Here is a 23,146-nt window from a genome sequence, read left to right as displayed (position 1 = left end):
TTTTCTTCTCATCAGACCACAGAATATTTTGCCTCACGTTCTCAGTCTTTCGCGTCTCAGTCTTTTCCACCTCAGGTGTCTGGTACCAACAAGTGAAGTTTTGGGTCCTGGCCCATGGACTATAAGGAGAAAAGTTTTTAAAAAATTAAATTAAAATCTCCCTTTAAGAAAATTGGTCAAGCAAGGCAAGTGATGGCACGAACAAAACTCCATTGTGCCAATTTTAATGAATCAAGGAAATGCAAAACGTTATTAACAAACAAAAATGATTCTTACCATCTTATTGCCATTCAGGGCCTTCAGGTACTGTTCAAAACTTATCCAGGGCCCAAAAACCACAGTCCCGATGAAGTAGATGTACCCCATGAACTGCACAGGAGAGGGAAGGCTCTCAATTCGGCCGTTGTCGATGTCGAAAGCCAAAGAAACAGCTTTCATAACCACAAGCATCTGTGCCCCTACAGCAGCGCATGATAAAAAATGAGGAACTCAAGTGAAGAACAATGACAAGAAGGATTTTTCTTCAACCATACAGCAATGTGCATCAATGGAAACAGTTAAAATAGTGAAAATTGTGCAGGATGATACTTATTGATTGATCGGTGAACCATCAATATGTCATATTGCCACGTCTCAGACCTCATGACCTCGCGCACGGCACACTCGAAATTGCGGCAACCACACACCCAAGTCACGGATACAGAGCAGATGGATAAAACAGACTGTTCAACCAAATACGAACAAAACAGAAGGCTCGTGACAAAACGATGATGGAAAACAAAGTCTTTATTTACATTTTACAAATCATGCAAATCAACTTAAATGAGCCTTAACTTAGTTCAACAGTTCCCAAAACCCCTCAGCAAATTGTACCTTATAATCGTTTTTAACTCTGATTATATCAAGCGAATTCACATTTCACTACTCCACTTAAATACCATTAAAAATAAATACCGTTTTCACTGCTCTCGACTTTCATACTTTGCTTGAAAATACCGAGGACCAAGACGATATTTTACTGGAGGAGAGGATTCCCGAACGTCATTGGGTGCATCAATTTCAATCACGTTCCGATTCAGCCCCCAACAGAGACCAAAGGTGTCTGTCAACCGGGCACAGTACCGCAGCATCAACGTTGAAGCAATTTTCGACCATACAGGTAAAGATTGCGGTTCTACCTTAAAGTACGCACCTACGCCAGAGTAAAGTGAATGAAGACCATGAAATGCATCGGTCAGTTTCCGGACAATGTGGAGAGTTTAAATATTTATACGATCGTAGTATATATTAAAAGGTGTACTGTTTCCATCAGTCAATTGTCTTGATAATGTATTGACCTGACTTTTCCAGTAATTAATTAATTGTCGATTCAGACAACAAAAGTTCACGAACGTGGTCGCAAAGTAGCCCGGCTCTAACCATGAAAGCCTGAGCAATTCGCTTCTCAGAATCCATCTGGACAATCACCACGGTGATTTCAGGCATGCTATTATACTTGGTGATAGCGGTTACTCCTGAAAGGTCGACTTGATGACACCCATACTTTGACCCCAGAGTGAAAAACAAGAGGGGTACAATATATCTCACGAAACGACAAGAAGTACTCTCGAACAGACTTTTGGGGTTCTGAAACGTCGATGTCATTGTCTACATGGTGAGATTCGACTGTCTCCGGCTCCTACATGCCGTATCATCATGGCGTGTGCAGTACTGCATAACATTGCCGTGATCAGGAACGAACCGGAGTTCGTCGATAGCATTGACGACTATATTGAGGTGATGGTCCCTGAGTATCAGGATGCTGACACTGGGAGGGGGGTCAGGGATCACATCATCGACATGTACTTTAGAAATTGAAGGCTCCGACCCGACTTTCCCTCCGATCATTGGAAGGATGCATTATACGCACTTTCAGAAGTATCGTAACGCCGGCCTAATCCTGGTACACCTTTACTTTTTACCTGTTCGCACCACATGCTAAAATAGCTTTGATGGTGCAATGTGTATTGACCATTAAATATGTACAGTCAAAGCTCGTTACTATGCCACCTCGCTTCTATGCCACTCTCGCTATTATACCACTTTTGCTCAGTCCCGACAAAATTCAATACAAAATAAATTTACTATGCCACCCCCTACTCTCGCTACCATGCCACTACTGTGTGACTGTTAAAAGGCACGAGTCGTGAAAAAGTCTGTATTGCGCAGTGCTCGATTATCACACTCACGTCCAAAGGCGAAGCGACGAACTACAGTCCAGCTGCGCACAACATAACTCAATACGTACGCGCATAGTCAGACTGTGTCAAAACACGCGATTCTTCTCCCCGATGCCAGCCACAACAAGCCAATCACAACACGCACAACGAGACACAAAAAAGCGCGAGCACACACACAGACACGCAGGCACACGTACAACAGTGACATCATTTTTTTTTCAAATTCAGCCCATAATGTCAGGTCAGAAACGCAAGCGAAACGACTTTACGCTGAAGGAGAAGAAGGAGATCATCGATGCCGCGAAGAAGGAGCCGAATCAGTCCAAGTTGGCCAGGGAGATGAGCAAGAAATGGGGCGTCGAAGTTAAGAGAACCACCGTGAAGGGCATTCTCAGCAAGAAGGATGCAATCGAGGCTGCAATCAAAGCTGGATTTCCATCAAAGCGCATGAAGTTGATGCAGGCTCATGACCCGAAGCTTGATGAGGGAGTGCTCATGTGGCTGAAGCAATCAAGAGGACAGAATGTGCCTGTCAGCGGCGATCTGATCAAGGAGAAGGCAATGAAACTGGCCGAGCTGATGCACATCCCAGACTTCATGGCGAGCGACGGTTGGTTGGGCAATTTCAAGAAGCGCCACGGCATCACGTTCAAGACAGTGCAGGGCGAAGCTGAAGCGGTGGATTCGCAATCCCTTCTTGAGTGGCAACAACAGGTTCTCCGGCCCTTACTCGGGCAGTTCTCCGCAGACGACGTCTTCAACCTGGACGAGACTGGACTCTTCTGGCAGCTGCTTCCGAACAAGACCATGGCTTTCAGGGGAGAGCGGTGTACTGGAGGAAAGAAAAGCAAGCAAAGGATCACTCTTCTGGTTGGGGCAAACATGAGCGGCAGCGAGAAGTTCCCTCTTCTGGTGATTGGCAATTCCAAGAAACCCCGTGCCTTCAAGAACAAAGAGATCCCGGTCAAGTACAAGGCAAACTCGAAGGCGTGGATGACGGCGGAGCTTTTCGAGGAGATGTTGCGTGCGTGGGATGGACGACTCGGCCAGCAGGGACGCAGAGTGCTGGTCTGTCTCGATAACTTCTCTGGCCACCCTCCCGAGCTCGAGCTGAACAACATCCAACTGGTCTTCTTCCCACCCAACACGACAGCCACCCGCAACCGATGGATCAGGGAATCATAGAGAACCTCAAGCACCACTACAAGAAGCTCCTGCTATGCCGCCGGCTTGAGGCCATAGACGAGGGAAAGGAGTTCAAGTTCACGTTGCTCGACGCTCTACACGTCGCCTGGCGTGCTTGGGAGCAGGTCGGCAAGTCGACGATCAGGAACTGTTTCGCGAAGGCCAAGTTCATCGAAGAGGAGATCCAAACTGAGCCACAGGATGCGGAGCTGCCCGACATATGGGAAGCTCTGCCTGCCGAGGAAAAGATGCACGAGAACGAGGAGATCGAGCTGTCTGACTTTCTCGAAGCCGACGAGCGACTCGCGACTGGCGGGTATTTCACGCTGGAGGAGATTGCGGAGGAGATTCTGTGCAGTGAGGAGCCGGTGGAAAGCGAAGATGACGAGGTAACTGTCGAGGAGGAAATCGTTCCGTTCGAGGAAGCCCAGCGCGCTTGTAGCACCGTCCGGAAGTTCATGCAGCAGAGAAGCGGGAAGCCCGGTGTGATGCAAGCGTGCGATCGGCTAGACAACGAGATGCACGAGATCCGCCGAAAGAATATGCGCCAGCCGACGATTCTTGAAAGCTTTGTGTGTCGTGAATTTCTCGCCATGCCATATGTTAGTGTGTGAACTCTGTTAGTGTGTGTATGTTCTCCGTTCGCTTAGCTTATACAACAGTCGTGCCTTTTACTTGCTGGAATAAATTTTGTCTAAAGATTAACTACAGATGGGTAACTTGAGAAAATAAGGCCGTTTTTACAAAATCTCGTTACTATGCCACTCTCGCTACTATGCCACTTTTGCTCGGTCCCGACGGGTGGCATAGTAACGAGCTTTGACTGTACTAGCGATACCCGAGCACAGGCACGGGATAGCAGTACAACATAGCTGGTAGCAGACGACAGACCGTACACGGGGAATGACAAAAATACGCATTGTGCAAAATGCAAGTGGTACAAGGAACGCCAAGACTTCCCAAACATTGTCGGCATGTCCGCTAAGTGCCACAGCAATTTCATAGGGATCGTGTGATGGCGAGCCGAGTTTTTAGTGTGCAAGCTTGATATTATAATAGAGATATTCATTTATTGATTGGCCCCCTGCTGGGAATGGTTAAGTTTGTCTTCATTTCCTTTGCCTTCCACCAAAAAAAAAAATAAAGTCATTTTGTGAAACAATTTATTCTGCGGTGGTTAATTGACCCTCACAAGTGTGTTGTTGTACATAGTTTGGAATTCTGCATCAAAAAAGGCCGTAATGAATATCCTATCAACACTCTCCCCGAATATCCAACTCGGCCAGTATCTATACATCACCTAATTATTATTATTTTTTCCATCAAGAACCGGTTTTTTTTGTGTTTTTTTCTTTCATTTTTTAGCAATCACACAAAGATTGGTATTCCCATCAACGAAGCGACGGGTCTTACATTATAATGCTTTATAAAAAGCCCAATTTTTTGTTGGATTTCAACCCAGATACCGATATAATTGGCGAGATGGTGAGCTCCGATCAGCAAATATGGTATTAGATGTGAAAAATAACTTAATTAAGACGTTATAATGATTGGAAAGATAGGTTATGCGACTCCTTCGCCAATCGCTAATTATTCAAAAAGATAAAACAGAACAAACATAACCTAAACATCGATTTAAAGGTAATTTTAATGTTTTTCGAATTATATCACTCTCAAGGGTGAAAGAAGAGTTTGTGGGGGACACAAAAAAAAGGTTACCATCTTAGCTAACTTCTTCAAAAATACACCCTAAGAGAATTCCTTTTTATTGAAATGTTTATTTATTGAAGTTTGCCCTCAACAAGGTTGAAAGCCACTATTTGTAAAGGGCTACAAAGAAAAAGGAAAGGAGGAAAAACTGGCAAAACCTTCACCTAATCTAAAACAAGGATACCTCTTCATGGGACCGCTGCCCAGTAACTAGGCCAGGCAGAAAAATAAATTTTCTGACCCCCATTGGGTGTTTTTTAGGAGACACCATCTATCTCCATACCGGATGGTCATTGGCTCCCGAAGGGAGCTCACCCACCCTTTGTTCGGTGTTGTTTTTTTTGGTCATGACAGGGTGTCACAATCAACCTCCCATTAGCAAAGCCAGTGAGGTTGCCGACAACCCGACCATGCGACAGGTAGTGGTTACATGTTATCAGCAACTGTGCTGCATGTATTCACATGTATGCTTAGTATGATGGAAGACATTTTAAAAATCTATGTTGATGTAAATAAATAGGAAAGATCCCTCTATTATTTGTTTTTTGTTTCACATTCATATCAGAGTTTATTTGATTTTGATTGAATTTTGAAATCAAGTGCATTTTTTGGCCCACCCTGTATAAGGGAAATTGGTAAAACCCCTAACAATCCTCCTCGCATATGCCCCAAAATGAGCATGGTGGACGGGACGGGAGGGAGAGAGGTCCCTGATCTGACAGCAAATATGAATATTTACTTCAATAAGAAATAATAAATGCCTCTAACAAGTTCTCATTCCTTGTCAAATTAAGACATGTGTGTTCATCTTCCTCCTCATACTTGGTGACCAGTGGTGTCGGAGTTCGTCATCAGTAAGCTATTGTTTATAAGCATGTGGCCTTATTCCCATGTAGATCTGCATTTCAGATGCCAAGCTGAGGTCGGTGTCTTCATCAGTAGAGTGGTCGAATGCAAAACTAGAGTCTGATACACAGCTATCATCGGTCAAAGCATCCGCCATCGACGAGGTTGCGTCATTAGATACCATCTTGCAGACCGAGTCAAGTCACAGGTCAGGCTTCTCTATGTCATGCTGCAGGGTTGTTGTTCTGGAGACCATGATTTTTTTTAAAAAACCCATTTTTAGCTCGCATGTTCGAAGAACAGAGAGCTATAGCGATACCCCCGGCGTGAGCGTGAAAATGTTAAAGTTTTTGGTGCAAGTTATTTCGAAGCTTGCCATTCATTTAATATGTGTACTAAGATGCTGATATTTGGAATGGAGGTTCCTTTGGAGTATATAATTGATGAAGTGAAGTTGAAAGAAAAAAATAATTTCAAATTAACAAAATTTTTGACCTGTTTTGAACTTAACTTTTTTGTAGCACATCAATGTTAAAGTTTTTTCCTTTCTTATGTTTTTATCTACCACACTATTTTTTACTGATTACAATATACAAATACATATATTGCTTTAAAATTATTTGGATCAGACTTCACTGCAATGCTTTATAAAAAAATATTATTAGACTAGTCTTTTAAAAACGATAAATGTATAAACAGGCGAGCATTGGGTGGCTTTGACACCAACTCTGGTTATTGTCACAATGATGGAAACTGAATGAATGTAGAAGGGAACTCTTCGACATCGCCAGATGTGCCTCCACCCACATTATTACATCATTATAATACTTGTACCAAGTTTGATTTAAATCCCTGAACCCAGATTCAAAACATTAAATCATTCTGGATAAAGACCATGCATCCAATGAGGTTGAAATTTAAAACATATTCCCCATGACTACGACTAGATTAAAATTGTGATATTTCATGTCGATTGATGAAGCTGTTCCACAGAAACAATTTTTTTAAGGTTTTTGTTCCATCCAATATGGCTGCCAGACTACATGACCTATTAATTATATTAAAAGATGCTTGGTACTACAAAACTTTAATATAGACATAAACAGAGACATTTTGAAGGATATTATCATAAAAAGAAAACCACAAAGCTTTTCGTTGTGCTCTCTTCAGGTGAGATTCACACTACTCACTTACTTTGTGCGAATTTCACCTGAAGAGAGCACAACGAAAAGTTTTGTGGTTTTCTTTTAATGATAATGTCCTTCAAAATGTCTCTGTTTATGTCTATATTAATTATTTGTGAATACCCTGGTATCCCCAAGGCTTGGGGAACATGTGGGTGAAGTTTCCCCTCGATCTGTGAAGCCGTTGTGGAGTCGAGGGTTTTTAAAGGTATGTTCTTCAACAGCAAAAAAATCATAGCCATCAAACCACGTGACCAATGACGTCATAGGTGGAGAACTTTTTTTTCCTCATAGATAGGCGATCATACGTGTGAAGTTTTGCCTCAATCTGTTCATCCGTTTCGGAGAAGATGTTTGAAGGTTTTTATGGCAACAATATGGCTGCCAAACCATATAACTGATGACGTCAATTCACACACACACACACACACACACACACACACACACACACACACACACACACACACACACACACACACACACACACACACACACACACACACACTTTAGCCTGAGATGACCCTAAAAATAAAAATTAAATAAAAACAGGTACCAGTACAAAGTACAACACCCCCATGCCAAATAAATAAATAACAAATCCTCCAGCACCTGGCGATGCCGCCTTGCAGCACATGGAGTCAGAATTGGGAGGTAGTGGTATACAAGAATTGATTAATTGCATTATTAAAATAAATAAATAGTAGTCATAAAATAATTAATTACTCAATCAATTGCTGAATAGCATACCTAAACCACCACTGTTTCATCCAAATCTATAACTTGAAACTTTTTTAAAATTGTGTAATTCATCGAAAAATGAATACTTAATAAATCAACAATACCCTTTATAGCCAAATCACTTGGTCACCGTTGTGTCCAAATATCAGTTTACAAGCTCAAAGGATGCCCGAGATATTGCCCAGATGAGAAAGAACATAAATAATGAATAAATCGATAATAATTAAGTAATTAAAAAATAATAAATAATGTTTTAGCCAAGGCACATCTTCACTTTTGTCCCCAAATTTCAGCATCCTACTTTGAAGTTTCCTCGAGATATCGCCCGGACAAACAAACAAAGAAAACAAATAAACAAATTAAAAACCAAGTACTCCCTTCCTTCGACGCCCGGCGATGACGTCATGCATTGCCTGGATATAGCATTCGGAAGGAGCGGTGTACAATTAAATCTGAATTTCCCATGTGCCAAGTTTCAATTTTTTTCATGCAGCGGTTTCGGAGATCGAGGTCCAAACTTTTCCTTTATTCAAATGTGGCTGCCACACCATGTGACCTATGACATAATACTTATCATGAAAACGTTATACATAAGTCGTCACACATATGGTGAAAATCATGTGTGAATCGGATAAGCGTTTGCAGAGAAAACAGAGAAAATTAGATAGGACGGATGTACAGACGGATAGACAACCCAAATTTAAATGATAAAATTGCACCGAAACTGCAGGGAGGAGAGTGGTCTTGTGCTCTCGGGTATTCCTCAAAACAGGTTACATTGCTCACTATTTCAGAGTGCGATTGCTGTGTAGCATGCACCTTCGACACTTCATGTCAAATTCATGTACCAAGGTGTTCCCAAGTCACATATGAACAAGGGCAACCAAACAACTGGCAAGCAGGCCAATTTGGAATAAATACCCCCACCTGCTGCCGCTGAACCACCATATATGTGTGTGTATATATATATGGAAAAAAATAAGAGACCACTCCAAAAAAAAAATTAAATCAGCATCTCTCCATGTATGGCAGCCATTCCATTCCAGTGTCTGTTGAATTCCAACACAGGCACACGTCATTCTACTTAGTGAGGTACTGATTAGGTGATCACCTGAACCGAATATTATTTAACAAGGAAAAGTATAAAAACCACTGCTGTGGTTATCAGTATCCTCTTGCAATAGGACCAGCTGGATGGCAAAAACAGTGCTCATACCTCAAAAGAAATTGGAATCAAACAAATACCTATTGACCATGACAAAAGAGTTGAAAAGAAAAGTTTTGAGTGAGGAAAAGAAGAGTTCATTTCTGGCTTTACTGGCAGAGGGATACAGTGAGCGTCACGTTGCTTCCATCCATAAAATTTCAAAGACGGCGGTTCATAAGAACAAGGTCAAGCAGCAAACATTGGGGACAACAAAGCTACAGACTGGCATAGGGCGAAAACGACTTTCCACTGACCGGGATGAACGCCAACTCATTCGAATGTCACTCAACAACCGTAGGATGACATCAAGTGACCTACAAAAAGAATGTCAAACGGCAGCTGAGGTGAAGTGCACGGCGAGGACGGTTCGAAACAAGCTCCTTGGGGCAGGGCTGAAGTCGTGCAAAGCAAGAAAAAAGCCCTTCATCAATGAGAAACAAAGAAGAGCCAGGCTGAGGTTTGCAAAAGACCATAAGGATTGGACCGTGGAGGACTGGAGTAAGGTCATCTTCTCTGATGAGTCAATTTTTTAGCTTTGCCCAACACCTGGTTGTCTAATGGTTAGATGGAGACCTGGAGAGGCCTACAAGCCACAGTGTCTCACACCCACTGTGAAATTTGGTGAAGGATCAGTGATGATCTGGGGGTGCTTCAGCAAGGCTGGAATCGGGCAGATTTGTCTTTGTGAAGGACTCATGAATCAAGCCACGTACAAGGTTGTCCTGGAAGAACACTTGCTTCCTTCTGCTCTGACAATGTTCCCTAACTCCGAGGATTGGTTTTTTCCAGCAGGACAATGCTCCATGCCACACAGCCAGGCCAATCAAGGTGTGGATGGAGGACCATCACATCAAGACCCTGTCATGGCCAGCTCAATCTCCAGACCTGAACCCCATTTAAAACCCCTGGAATGTGATCAAGAGGAAGATGGATGGTCACAAGCCATCAAACAAAGCCGAGCTGCTTGAATTTTTGCACCAAGAGTGGCATAAAGTCACCCAATAGCAATGTGAGAGACTGGTGGAGAGCATGCCAAGACATGAAAGCTGTGATTGAAAGTCAGGGTTATTCCACAAAATATTGATTTCTGAACTCTTCCTAAGTTAAAACATTAGTATTGTGTTGTTTAAAAATGAATATGAACTTGTTTTGTTTGTATTATTTGAGGTCTGAAAACACTGAATCTTGTTATTTTGTTATTGTTATTTTGACCAGTTGTCATTTTCTGCAAATCAATGCTCTAAATGACAATATTTTTATTCGGAATTTGGGAGAAATGTTGTCAGTAGTTTATAGAATAAAACAAAAATGTTCATTTTACTCGAACACATACCGATAAATCATAAAACCAGAAAAACTGATAATTTTGTAGTGGTCTCTTAATTTTTTCCAGAGCTGTATATATATATATATATATATATATATATATATATATATATATATATATATATATATATATATATATATATATATATATATATATATATATATATATATATAATTGATGGGAAAACCATTTTCGATCTACATTTTTTGTTTCACATTCAGTGTTTTTTGGGACGCATCTTGAGCGTAAATTGAGGAGTTCCTGTACACATGAACATGATAAATTGGATGAAAACAGAAACAGAAGCACAGGGACAAAGACGTAACAGAAAAACAGAACAAATCTGGTTTGGAAAACTTACCTTATTGAGGTGGAAGCAGCAGCTACGGATTCATCCAACACGTGGAGAAATCCTCAAACCGGAAGATTAAAATGTTATCTTGATCGATAAGAAAAGACCGTCCACTCTCACTGCATGAAACCTCCTGTCTCTGTCATTTCAATCACACTTTCCATCTGTATATCAAGATGAGATTCAGTTCCAAGACTGTTTTCGCAACTAATTGTCATTTGAGTCTTTGCATTGTTGATCTCCGCAGTGCATCGCCATCCATTACATACAAATAACTGATAATGTTTGCAATTTTTATTCAAAAGTTTTGAGTTTGGCGAGGAATCTTCTTGGTGTTCAAACGGTGGAACCATGTCTGTTCACTAAAACGATTTCTGAGGTCATTTTTAACACCAGAAACTTACCCACACATTGACATGTTCAACTGCTCATGTCTATCATGTTATAAATATCGTAAATTCTACAAGCAGCAACAGAACAAATTATTACAAAAATGTCAAAAATTTAAAAAGTCACTTAAAAAAAACAGAAATTAAACCTTCACCCCGAAAGAAAGTTTTAAAAAGGCCCGTTATCAAACAAGTCAAACAAAATAAAGTATCACAGCTCACCTCGCATCCTGTGCCAATTTAGAGCATCGACCATGTGCATCTCACTGGAACGGAATGAGAGCATGTGTATGGATGAGGCCATGCAAGTAACTTGTGAAAAAAAAAGACCAAGAATAAAACAAACAAACAACACGTGCACGCACGCACGCACGCACGCACGCACACACACACACTCTTTTTTTTCTCTCGTTTGTGGAACCAACTTCCCCAATCGGTCCACTCCCATTCCTCCCTCTGGGGTTTCAGGACATCTGTTCACCACTACCTTAAGTCATCCTCCATTCATACTCATGATCTCTTCCACCCTAAATGATCCCATTCCCAAGCACACCCCTCTTTCACGTTATTGCGATTTCCCCCTTCTCCCTCACCTCTGTCCGTCTGTTTGTTGTGGGTTGGTTTGTTCCTTTTCTGTTTTATCCCCACTTCCCTTTTCTTGAGACGATGGTGTTTCCTTCAGCTTGTTTACCCCCCCATGTGTCCTCCCTTACCCTTGATCTCACTCTCACTTCTACTCTGCTGTTGGTGTTTCTCCCCTTACATTCCACTTTCACCCTTTCATGAGCCTCCATCATGTATAACCGTATATAAAAAACAAGTTCCACAATGGGTGATGACCCCCAACCACCTTGGATTTCAGGGGTAAAATTTTTGGTTGTTTCATCAATAAATTCAATTAACATTTTATCCAAAAAAAAGTATCGTTAGAACTGGCTTGTTTTTATAACTCAAAATTTGAGGTCACAAGGTGAGCAGGTATACAATGACTGTCGAAAATAAATATTGGGTAAAGATTGACATTCATTTTTGATATTCTTCTGTGCTACTTGCTCACCATCCACTGCATTGTTTTCTAAAACACTAAACACAACATCCTTGACAAGACAGAAGCTGTGCCAATAATTGGATACTTCTTGTTAAGAGTAAAATAAAATTAAAAAAAGCGAATTTTAGCGGCCCATATTGTCGTATGAAACAATCAAGTTTACAATATCCATACAAAAGATGGCGGCACAGGTACTTACCCCAAGAGCAGGTAAATTAAGGTAGTGATGGACAAGAAAATGCCTCGATATCGTTGGTGGCGGCAAAGGAACAACACAACGTAACACTTGAGGCTCAGCAGCACAACCCAGATCATGTTTAACGTGAAAAAGTGATACAGGATGTAGAAGCCAGCTACAAGACAACACGTGTGCTTGCTCCACTCAGGAACACCTGCACACGCTCACAAAGAAATGATGATGAAATTATCATTGCATTTCAAACGCGTCTCAAACGAAGGGTGGCCAACCCGGCGACGGTGGCTTACGAAGCAGGCAGACGAGTCGTACAAGCAAGCAGAGCAGGAGCAGGCACCAGGTAGCCTGTACACCCTGCATGATGCTGGGCACCAGGCAAGCCCCCGCCATCTCAAGAATGAACCACCAACCTTGAGCCACCATTCTGCCCTTGTTGTCCTCCTGGAATAAACGTTGGGTCGTAGGTTCGGTTTTAGCAAACAGCCCATTCTCTGTGGTCATTACAGCACTGCCAGTGATTGATAGAGATGCTGATCTTTCATTTAGCAGGATGTGGGGGGGGGGGATGTCAGTGCCCATTCCAAGTGGCCTGATGGCAATAAGTGGTTATCATAAAGCATGGCGGCTGCTGTAAGGTGGTGAAACCGAGGTGACGGACAACTTTCATATTGCCGATGCATGTCGATAGGAGACGTTCTGTTCTGTTAGAAACTCAAGAACTGCACATTACTTTAACCACATGGACATAGTGTTGCCTTCTACCACCTTGACAAACGTAGCACTGAGACGTCTGGTGTCAGAACCACAAAACTTTGCAACCAGTGGTGGGAAGAACTACCGTGCGGACGTATGCGCTTCGTTTCATTCAAATAATATCTTTACCTGTTTTGGAGAAAAAGAAAATGAGGAACTACTTTTCAACACGCCCTCGTACATAATCAGTCCGACAATGGAAGCTTGATGGTGATGCATCCAGCTTTGTTGGTAACACACAACACAAGAAGCAGATCGTTTATCATTTTTCAGGCAATGGGATCACCAGCCAAAGACATCAATGGTGGTTTGACAGTGCCGGTACGGTGTTGAGTGGGTTTGATAAATGCGAAGTTCTCGCGTCACGTCACGATCATCATGCATCTCGGCAATACCGATGCACCATGGAGGCACATTGTTAGGAGATCTTTACAGCGACTGTTATAGTAAAGCACCGGAAGTGAAAAGTGACAAGGCAAACCACATCACGTCACAAAAACAAATCAATTAATTATTTTTAATATTTTCATTAAATTTATAATAAAACAATATATGCACAATTAAATGTGTATATTATATACAAAATTAAATGACAGAGGGACGGTTTCAATGGAGGTAATGAATGATATCTCAACACGGTGACAATTCTCGACAGCAAAGCTTGTGCTAATTTTCAGGAGTGCGCACCGCAACCGATACCCCGTCCTTAGGATTTGAGGAGTGTAATCGGCAATCCAGTCTACAGCTACATCAGAGAAATTCTCACAGTATCCTGCTGATAAAAGATGCCATCAAGTTACACACGAGGAAATCAGACACAGGTGGAGACCATTTAGCCCATCAAGCCTGCACCAGATTAACACCAGAAAGAATTTATCAACACCACATCAAAAAAAAAGAGAAAAACATTTTTTGGGAGGGGGGGGGGGTTCTTTTTTCTTTTCAGGGGAGGGGGCATGGGAAAAAAAAAAAAACACATCACCCACACAACCCCCCTTGATGAGACCCCCCACCAACAGCACTCAATACACATGCACACAATCACCCATCAATGCTCAAACTACCTAAAAGTCATCCCAACATCCCCATACCCCCTCCATCTCCATAACTTCCAGGTATCTATCTTATGGAAATTTAAACTTATCTACTTTTTCTGCTGCCACTACCTTTCCAGTGAGGCCATTCCATACATTAACTACTTGCTGAGTGAGAGTCCCCTACCTTACTACCGTCTTACTCTGCTCTTCTTTACTCTCAGGCCATGGCCACTGGTCCTTATCACAGTCTACTCTGTTGATTCATTAATCTACACTTATTTTATCTCTACCTGACCAGCCACTCCATAAGCCCTCACCTTGACTAACAACCTCCGATGTGGTTGGTACTTCATCAAATACCTTCGTAAAGTCGGGATATACGATACCCACTGCCTTTCCCTCATCCACCCAATCAAACACTGCTTCGTAGAACTCTAAAAGATTTGTTAAACAGGAACTACGTTTGGTAAACACATGATGACTACCTTTAATTAGTTTGTATTTGTTTAATAGGTTCCTCATCTGGTCCTTAATATCTCCACCACCTTCCCCACAACTGAAATAAAACTAGAGTTCTGACATTTTTTGTGTGGTTGACCGGTCAAGGACAGCAACACTTAATATTGGTGAAGGTCCGGATCCGGATTTGACTACGAGAATTTTTAAATTGATTCTTCACCGTTGAGAGATCAGGACAAAACCGTTATATTGTTACGGATCTGGCAGCCATGAGCACTCAACATTCAGGTCCCCATAGCTCAGTGATTTCAAGAAGTAAATGTGGATAGATAGCTCCCTTTCCCTTATGTCTAATGGGAATTAAGTGTGCATGCGCTGCGAAGTTATTTTATAGATAGGATTTTTACACTTTTAACAACAATACCAGCGGCACCGTCGCCTCGCTCACCGATGCCATAGTGCACGTGTTTCTGGCTGCAGACCTGGGTGGGACCCCTCGCTCCAGAGCCGACTCCGCCCACGAGGGCAAGGGCGCACCCTTCGTCCAATGAGGAGGCTCATCGCCTCAGATCGGGACTCCACCCGGAAGGGTGGGAGTCGCCCCACCTTCCGTGGGCCTGTCCAATGAGGGACGGCCAGCGAATCGCGCGACGCAACCGTCCAATCAGGAGGCGAGTGGCCAGGGAAGAAATCCCTCCCACCTCGGGAGAGGAAGAGTGATCGGGGCGTTCTGTCTGGCTGTCTGGGTCGGCCTCGCCTGGTGTCGTCTGATCCGTGGAAGCTTTTCCAGCCTTGGGCGCCTGTCGCCTCGTCGTCTCCATCCTCGTCCGCCTTCGTGCTGGCTGGCGTCCGTCGTTGTGTCCCTCGACCCTGGTGCTTGGTGCTGTGTTGAGGCGGTGGGTTCGAGTCCCGCCACCGGACAAGCTCGACCAGACCACACGAGGCGGGCAGGTGCAAGTGCAGACTCTTGCCATCAGCTCGCCTTCCCTCCTGAGCTGAAGGGCCGAATAAAGGCCACGGCCATAATTTCTTTTGGGTGTGTGCGTGTGTGTCTGTGGGCCCAGTCTATAAGTAGCAATTGTTTAAGTGCCTTGTACATTATTTGCATTTCTTATAGTCTGTTTAACTCTGCTCTTCTGTGTTCCCCTCCCTGCCTATTGTAAATAAATATCCCTTTTGTTGAATGTTTCAGCTCGTTTTTGTGTTTCTTTCATTGGCTTAGCACGGTGCGTGTTGAGAAATTGGGAAGCGGCAAATTGTGCATTTGGACCGATGAACCTCGGTAACCATCCGCTCGGGTTATGCACGGTTCGAGCACGCTAACGGCTCGTTCCGCTCCAGGCCTGCCGAGGGTGTGAATTCCCCGGTAGCTTTGCTGTATGGATACTTAGGTATATTGAAGTTTGCAATTAACCCTATTCCACGCGGCCAAATTATTGGCGATTCATGGTCCTGTAAGGGAACCGTGCCTTCTCGGAGTTCTCCGAGAAGCACGATCTAGATTCTGGGTGTTCGGTGGAGCCGACTCTACTGCTCCATCTCGCGGTCGTGCTTGCCGCCGACGTCCGGCTCCACAACAATATAGCATGATATCTCAAAAAAGTTGTGGACGGATTCGGACTAAACTTGGTGGACACGGTGTGTGTGTGTGTGTGTGTGTGTGTGTGTGTGTGTGTGTGTGTGTGTGTGTGTGTGTGTGTGTGTGTGTGTGTGTGTGTGTGTGTGTGTGTGTGTGTGTGTAGAGGACAAATTGATTTGATTTTGGTGAGAAGATCCAAATCCGGATCTGGATAGGAGGATTATTTCATTTTTACAGTGATTCAGTGATTGAGAGATAGGGTTAAACATGATGGAGTATATTGTTGCGAATCTGGAAGCCATGAGCACACAACATACAGGTCCTATAGATCAGTTATGTCGGTAAGTACATGTTGCCAGTTAGGGTCCTGATCCTAGTCTAATGGGTAATTAAATGTTCCTGCACTGGAGTTATTTTAATAGTCAGGTTTTCTTTTCTTGTATTTTTACACCACCATCAATGCCGACGACACCGCATCACCCTCACCCTCACCTTCACCTCGCTCTGGCCGACGTCATGATGGGCGGAGTTCAAGGACCAATCCACGTCCGCAGCCAGAAACACGTGCGCTATGGCGTCGGTAAGCAAGGCGACGGTGCCGCTGGTGTTGTTAAAAGTGTAAAAATCCTATCTATAAAATAACTTCGCAGCGCATGCGCGGCGGCCCTCGACCAATCAGAGTGCAATGAGTGGGGTGACCGTCGCCCGGCCAATCAGATTCCGCGACAGGAGGAAAGGGCTCCGCGTGACGTCACCACGCCCCCGGGCCAATCAAGGAGCTTGCCGCCTGTTTTGGCCAGTGGGAGAGACGAAGTGATTTGCGCGCCAAAACTGGCCAGTGAGAGAGACAAAGAGAGATTTGCGTGCCAAAACCAGCCAGTGATAGAGGAAGGATCGCGAGGAGGCCCCCCCCCCCCTTGAAGAGGGGGATATAATTATAGGCGCGGTCTGCACGTTCGGGGGGTTCTGAGAGTTCTGGCAAGGAAGTGAACATCTGCGCGCAAGGGGGTGGAGTGAAAAAACGTCTGCGCACGGACTGGTCAGGCCAACGGAGGGTCTTCTCCTGCCAGCTTTCGCTCGCCTGGAGCCCGGTCGTGAGGGCGTCTGGATTGTGCTGGGGGTCCAGCTCTGCCCCGAGGACCTGGTCCTTGAAGACCGCACGAGGCGGACAGGTCTGAGTAAGGCCTCAATAAAGACCATTTTGGTCCGATTATTTTGGATGTGTGCGTGTGTGCGTGTCAGATAAGTAGTGAATTGTATAAGTGCAGTGCTGTATATACGTGCATTTCTTTGAATCGGTTTAACTCTGCTCTTGCGTGCTTCCCTCGTTCCCCAATTATTATTGTAAATAACCATCCCCATTTGTGAAAAGTAGCCGCTCGTTCGTGTCCTTTCCTCCATTGGTTTAGCGTGCTGCGTGTTGGAAAATTAGCCAGACTGTTGCCGCTGTAACGGGACAATTGGACCGACGGATCTCGGCGATAAACCGCTCGGGTCGCACACGGTTCGAGTACGCAAAGCAGCTCGTTCCGTACGGGTGCCGTTGACGGTGTGGAGACTCGGTAAATCGCCACGTGGAAATCTAGGTATTTTGAAAATTGGTAAATAACCCTGTACCATGTGGCAGAAATATTGACGCTTCACGGTCCGATAAGGGACCCGTACATTTCCGGAGTTTTCCGAAAAGGTACGATCTAAATTCCGGGTGATCGGTCGAGCCGACTCTGCTGCTCCATGTAGCGGTCGTGCTCGCGGCCGATACCCGGCCCCGCAACAATATTTCAAACATGTGTTGTACCCGACATGTTCTCGTGGATCAGGCATGACGTGCAGGAGGTGTGCGCTCCACCAAGTCTTCTGGTAGTTTGTTTTGTTTTATCGGAGTTCATCAAGCCTGCCAAAGTTCACCAATCAATTTCATTCCCATTCATGGGATTTAAACAGAGATTATCCGTGATGTTAACATCATTAGGGGGGTCTCCAATGCAGCACGTAGACTGTACACTGGTTTTAAAAACAATATAAAAGGTTTAATTACAAATTAAATAATAATAATAATAATAATAATAATAATTCACAAAAACACTCCAATCAAAGTAAAGGCTGTTCAAGTTCAGGTCAACATTCACAGTTAATAAGTTAATAATGGTTAGTGAAACAGGGAGCTAACGTGGCAGGTAACTGAGGCTGGTGAAGATGAGCAAGCGCTGGTTCAGTCCGAGAGACCCATGGTCCCCGTTCCAGGTCGGAGTACATACACTCCCTGAACTGGAGGAAAACCAAGCCGCATGCTCATCACGTGACGTGAATACACCTCGCGCTGGCACCACGTGGTGCTCTCCAACCGGGAAACCTTCTCCTGTTAAGGTCCACGTCCACCGCGCTCGTCAATCTCCCGAGGGAGCGCAAATCGACCATTGTTCAAATCGCATCGAATAAACAAAGCTCACGATACAACATAAAACTCCTCACCTCAATTCCTTCACCATTCCTCGGACAGGAGAGCCCGAATCGCGGGGAACGTGAAGTCCCGATGCAATGAGTGCACAATACCTGTGCAGGTTGGACGCGGGACGGTCGTACACAAACACCTGGTCATTAGGCGATTGCCGGGTCTACGCATGCGCACTGGCAGACGATCGCCGGGTCTGCGCATGCGCACTGACAGACGATCGCCGGGTCTGCGCATGCGCACTGACAGACGATCGCCGGGTCTGCGCATGCGCACTGACAGACGATCGCCGGGTCTGCGCATGCGCACTGGCAGACGATCGCCGGGTCTGCGCATGCGCACTGGCAGACGATCGCCGGGTCTGCGCATGCGCACTGGCAGACGATCGCCGGGTCTGCGCATGCGCACTGGCAGACGATCGCCGGGTCTGCGCATGCGCACTGGCATCCAGACGTGCACGTGAAGTGTCCACACACATGTTGGGAAATTTAAAATTAAACGTTAGGTTCATGTATGTTACCACGTGTTACCGCCACGTGTTACCGCCACGTGTTACCGCCACGTGTTACCGCCACGTGTTACCAGTTACCGTGACGTGTTACCGCCACGTGTTACCGCCACGTGTTACCGCCACGTGTTACCGCCACGTGTTACCAGTTACCGCGACGTGTTACCACCACGTGTTACCGCCACGTGTTACCACCACGTGTTACCAGTTACCGCCACGTGTTACCACCACGTGTTACCATCACGTGTTACCACCACGTGTTACCATCACGTGTTACCACCACGTGTTACCACCACGTGTTACCAGTTATCGCCACATGTTACCGCCACGTGTTACCGCCACGTGTTACCGCGACGTGTTACCAGTTACCGCCACGTGTTACCGCCACGTGTTACCATCACGTGTTACCACCACGTGTTACCACCACGTGTTACCACTTATCGCCACGTGTTACCGCCACGTGTTACCGCCACGTGTTACCACCACGTGTTACCACCACGTGTTACCACCACGTGTTACCACCACGTGTTACCGTTTCTTCCCGCGAGATTTTACACATTGTACAAACTTGGTCATCGTTTACACCTTATCAATGAAACAAGTGAAGGCTGTTGGAAAGTAAATGGAGTGGAAAGGAAACCGTTTTCTCAGTGTAGATGCAGTGGCAGCAGAAACAGGAGGTAAGTTTAAATTAGAATGAGATAGATACCTGGAGGACAGAGGGGTATCGATGGGGATGTTGATGGGACTTTTCGGTAGTTTGAGCATCGATGGGTCATTGTGGACGGAGTGCTGTTGGTGGGGGTCTCGTGAAGGGGGGTTGTGTGTTTTTTAACCAAGCCCATGCCCCCTCCCCCGGGGAAAAAACAAACAAACAATAAAACATTTTACTTTTTTCTTGTTTTCATCGAGTCTTAATAAATTGATCTGGTGTTGATAAATTGGTGTGGTGTTGATAAATTGGTGTAGTGTTGATAAATTGGTGTGGTGTTGATAAATTGGTGTAGTGTTGATAAATTGGTGTGGTGTTGATAAATTGGTGTGGTGTTGATAAATTGGTGTGGTGTTGATAAATTGGTGTGGTGTTGATAAATTGGTGTGGTGTTGATAAATTGGTGTGGTGTTGATAAATTGGTGTGGTGTTGATAAATTGGTGTGGTGTTGATAAATTGGTGTGGTGTTGATAAATTGGTGTAGTGTTGTTAAATTGGTGTAGTGTTGATAAATTGATGTGGTGTTGATAAATTGGTGTAGTGTTAATAAATTGGTGTAGTGTTGATAAATTGGTGTGGTGTTGATAAATTGGTGTGGTGTTGATAAATTGGTGTAGTGTTGATAAATTGGTGTAGTGTTGATAAATTGATGTGGTGTTGATAAATTGGTGTAGTGTTGATAAATTGGTGTAGTGTTGATAAATTGGTGTGGTGTTGATAAATTGGTGTAGTGTTGATAAATTGGTGTGGTGTTGATAAATTGGTGTAGTGTTGATAAATTGGTGTAGTGTTGATAAATTGAGGTGGTGTTGATAAATTGGTGTAGTGTTGATAAATTGATGTGGTGTTGATAAATTGGTGTAGTGTTGATAAATTGGTGTAGTGTTGATAAATTGGTGTAGTGTTGATAAATTGATGTGGTGTTGATAAATTGATGTGGTGTTGATAAATTGGTGTAGTGTTGATAAATTGATGTGGTGTTGATAAATTGGTGTAGTGTTGATAAATTGGTGTAGTGTTGATAAATTGGTGTAGTGTTGATAAATTGGTGTAGTGTTGATAAATTGGTGTGGTGTTGATAAATTGGTGTAGTGTTGATAAATTGGTGTAGTGTTGATAAATTGGTGTAGTGTTGATAAATTGATGTGGTGTTGATAAATTGGTGTGGTGTTGATAAATTGATGTGGTGTTGATAAATTGGTGTGGTGTTGATAAATTGGTGTAGTGTTGATAAATTGGTGAAGTGTTGATAAATTGGTGTGGTGTTGATAAATTGATGTGGTGTTGATAAATTGGTGTGGTGTTGATAAATTGGTGTAGTGTTGATAAATTGGTGAAGTGTTGATAAATTGGTGTGGTGTTGATAAATTGGTGTAGTGTTGATAAATTGATGTGGTGTTGATAAATTGGTGTGGTGTTGATAAATTGGTGTAGTGTTGATAAATTGGTGTAGTGTTGATAAATTGATGTGGTGTTGATAAATTGGTGTGGTGTTGATAAATTGGTGTGGTGTTGATAATTTGGTGTGGTGTTGATAAATTAATGTCGTGTTGATAAATTGATGTGGTGTTGATAAATTGATGTGGTGTTGATAAATTGGTGTGGGGTTGATAATTTGGCGTGGTGTTGATAAATTGGTGTGGTGTTGATAATTTGGCGTAGTGATGATAAATTGGTGTAGTGTTGATAAATTGGTGTAGTGTTGATAAATTGGTGTAGTGTTGATAAATTGGTGTGGTGTTGATAAATTGGTGTAGTGTTGATAAATTGGTGTAGTGTTGATAAATTGATGTGGTGTGGATAAATTGGTGTGGTGTTGATAAATTGATGTGGTGGTGATAAATTGGTGTGGTGTTGATAAATTGGTGAAGTGATGATAAATTGGTGAAGTGTTGATAAATTGGTGTGGTGTTGATAAATTGATGTGGTGTTGATAAATTGGTGTGGTGTTGATAAATTGGTTTAGTGTTGATAAATTGGTGAAGTGTTGATAAATTGGTGTAGTGTTGATAAATTGATGTGGTGTTGATAAATTGGTGTGGTGTTGATAAATTGGTGTAGTGTTGATAAATTGATGTGGTGTTGATAAATTGGTGTAGTGTTGATAAATTGGTGTAGTGTTGATAAATTGGTGTAGTGTTGATAAATTGATGTGGTGTTGATAAATTGATGTGGTGTTGATAAATTGGTGTAGTGTTGATAAATTGATGTGGTGTTGATAAATTGGTGTAGTGTTGATAAATTGGTGTAGTGTTGATAAATTGGTGTAGTGTTGATAAATTGGTGTAGTGTTGATAAATTGGTGTGGTGTTGATAAATTGGTGTAGTGTTGATAAATTGGTGTAGTGTTGATAAATTGATGTGGTGTTGATAAATTGGTGTGGTGTTGATAAATTGGTGTGGTGTTGATAAATTGGTGTAGTGTTGATAAATTGGTGAAGTGTTGATAAATTGGTGTGGTGTTGATAAATTGATGTGGTGTTGATAAATTGGTGTGGTGTTGATAAATTGGTGTGGTGTTGATAAATTGGTGTGGTGTTGATAAATTGGTGTAGTGTTGATAAATTGGTGTGGTGCTGATAAATTGGTGTGGTGTTGATAAATTGGTGTAGTGTTGATAAATTGATGTGGTGTTGATAAATTGGTGTAGTGTTGATAAATTGGTGTGGTGTTGATAAATTGGTGTAGTGTTGATAAATTGGTGTAGTGTTGATAAATTGGTGTGGTGTTGATAAATTGGTGTGGTGTTGATAAATTGGTGTGGTGTTGATAAATTGATGTGGTGTTGATAAATTGATGTGGTGTTGATAAATTGATGTGGTGTTGATAAATTGATGTGGTGTTGATAAATTGATGTGGTGTTGATAAATTGGTGTGGTGTTGATAAATTGGTGTGGTGTTGATAATTTGGTGTGGTGTTGATAAATTAATGTCGTGTTGATAAATTGATGTGGTGTTGATAAATTGATGTGGTGTTGATAAATTGGTGTGGTGTTGATAATTTGGTGTGGTGTTGATAAATTGGTGTGGTGTTGATAATTTGGTGTGGTGTTGATAAATTGGGGTGCTGTTGATAATTTGGTGTGGTGTTAATAAATTGGGGTGGTGTTGATAAATTGGTGTGGTGTTAATAATTTGGTGTGGTGTTAATAATTTGGTGTGGTGTTGATAAATTAATGTCGTGTTGATAAATTGATGTGGTGTTGATAAATTGGTGTGGTGTTGATAAATTGGTGTGGTGTTG

At 43.1% G+C, this 23,146-nt stretch overlaps 2 protein-coding genes across 3 annotated transcripts in view; one reads left to right on the top strand and one right to left on the bottom strand.

The window, feature by feature from the left end:
• Window positions 1–18,925, bottom strand: part of PORCN (porcupine O-acyltransferase) — a 52,830-nt gene extending 33,905 nt beyond the window's left edge. Inside the window, exons 1-5 of one of the 2 annotated variants that reach the window (XM_085850774.1) lie at window positions 18,702–18,925; window positions 12,692–12,842; window positions 12,405–12,597; window positions 11,380–11,423; window positions 277–458 (exon numbers count right to left, since the gene is read on the bottom strand). In XM_085850774.1, coding sequence (XP_085706900.1) covers window positions 277–458; window positions 11,380–11,423; window positions 12,405–12,597; window positions 12,692–12,824 — 552 coding nt within the window. In that variant the 5' untranslated portion in view covers window positions 12,825–12,842; window positions 18,702–18,925. The remainder of the gene's footprint in view (window positions 1–276; window positions 459–11,379; window positions 11,424–12,404; window positions 12,598–12,691; window positions 12,843–18,701) is intronic. The other variant, XM_085850773.1, reaches the window with a different exon arrangement.
• An 865-nt stretch (window positions 18,926–19,790) lies between these two features.
• LOC147013662 (receptor-type tyrosine-protein phosphatase gamma-like) overlaps window positions 19,791–23,146 on the top strand; it is a 260,649-nt gene continuing 257,293 nt past the window's right edge. The window contains exon 1 of the mRNA XM_085850768.1: window positions 19,791–19,869. Coding sequence (XP_085706894.1) covers window positions 19,812–19,869 — 58 coding nt within the window. The 5' untranslated portion in view covers window positions 19,791–19,811. The remainder of the gene's footprint in view (window positions 19,870–23,146) is intronic.

This window comes from Eptatretus burgeri, chromosome 13 (genome assembly GCF_056783735.1).
Source record: "Eptatretus burgeri isolate ZD-2024b chromosome 13, Ebu_testis_v1, whole genome shotgun sequence".
NCBI lineage: Eukaryota > Metazoa > Chordata > Myxini > Myxiniformes > Myxinidae > Eptatretus > Eptatretus burgeri.
The sequence above is the reverse complement of the archived record's forward strand: the minus strand, read 5'-3'. Positions and strand labels throughout refer to the sequence as shown.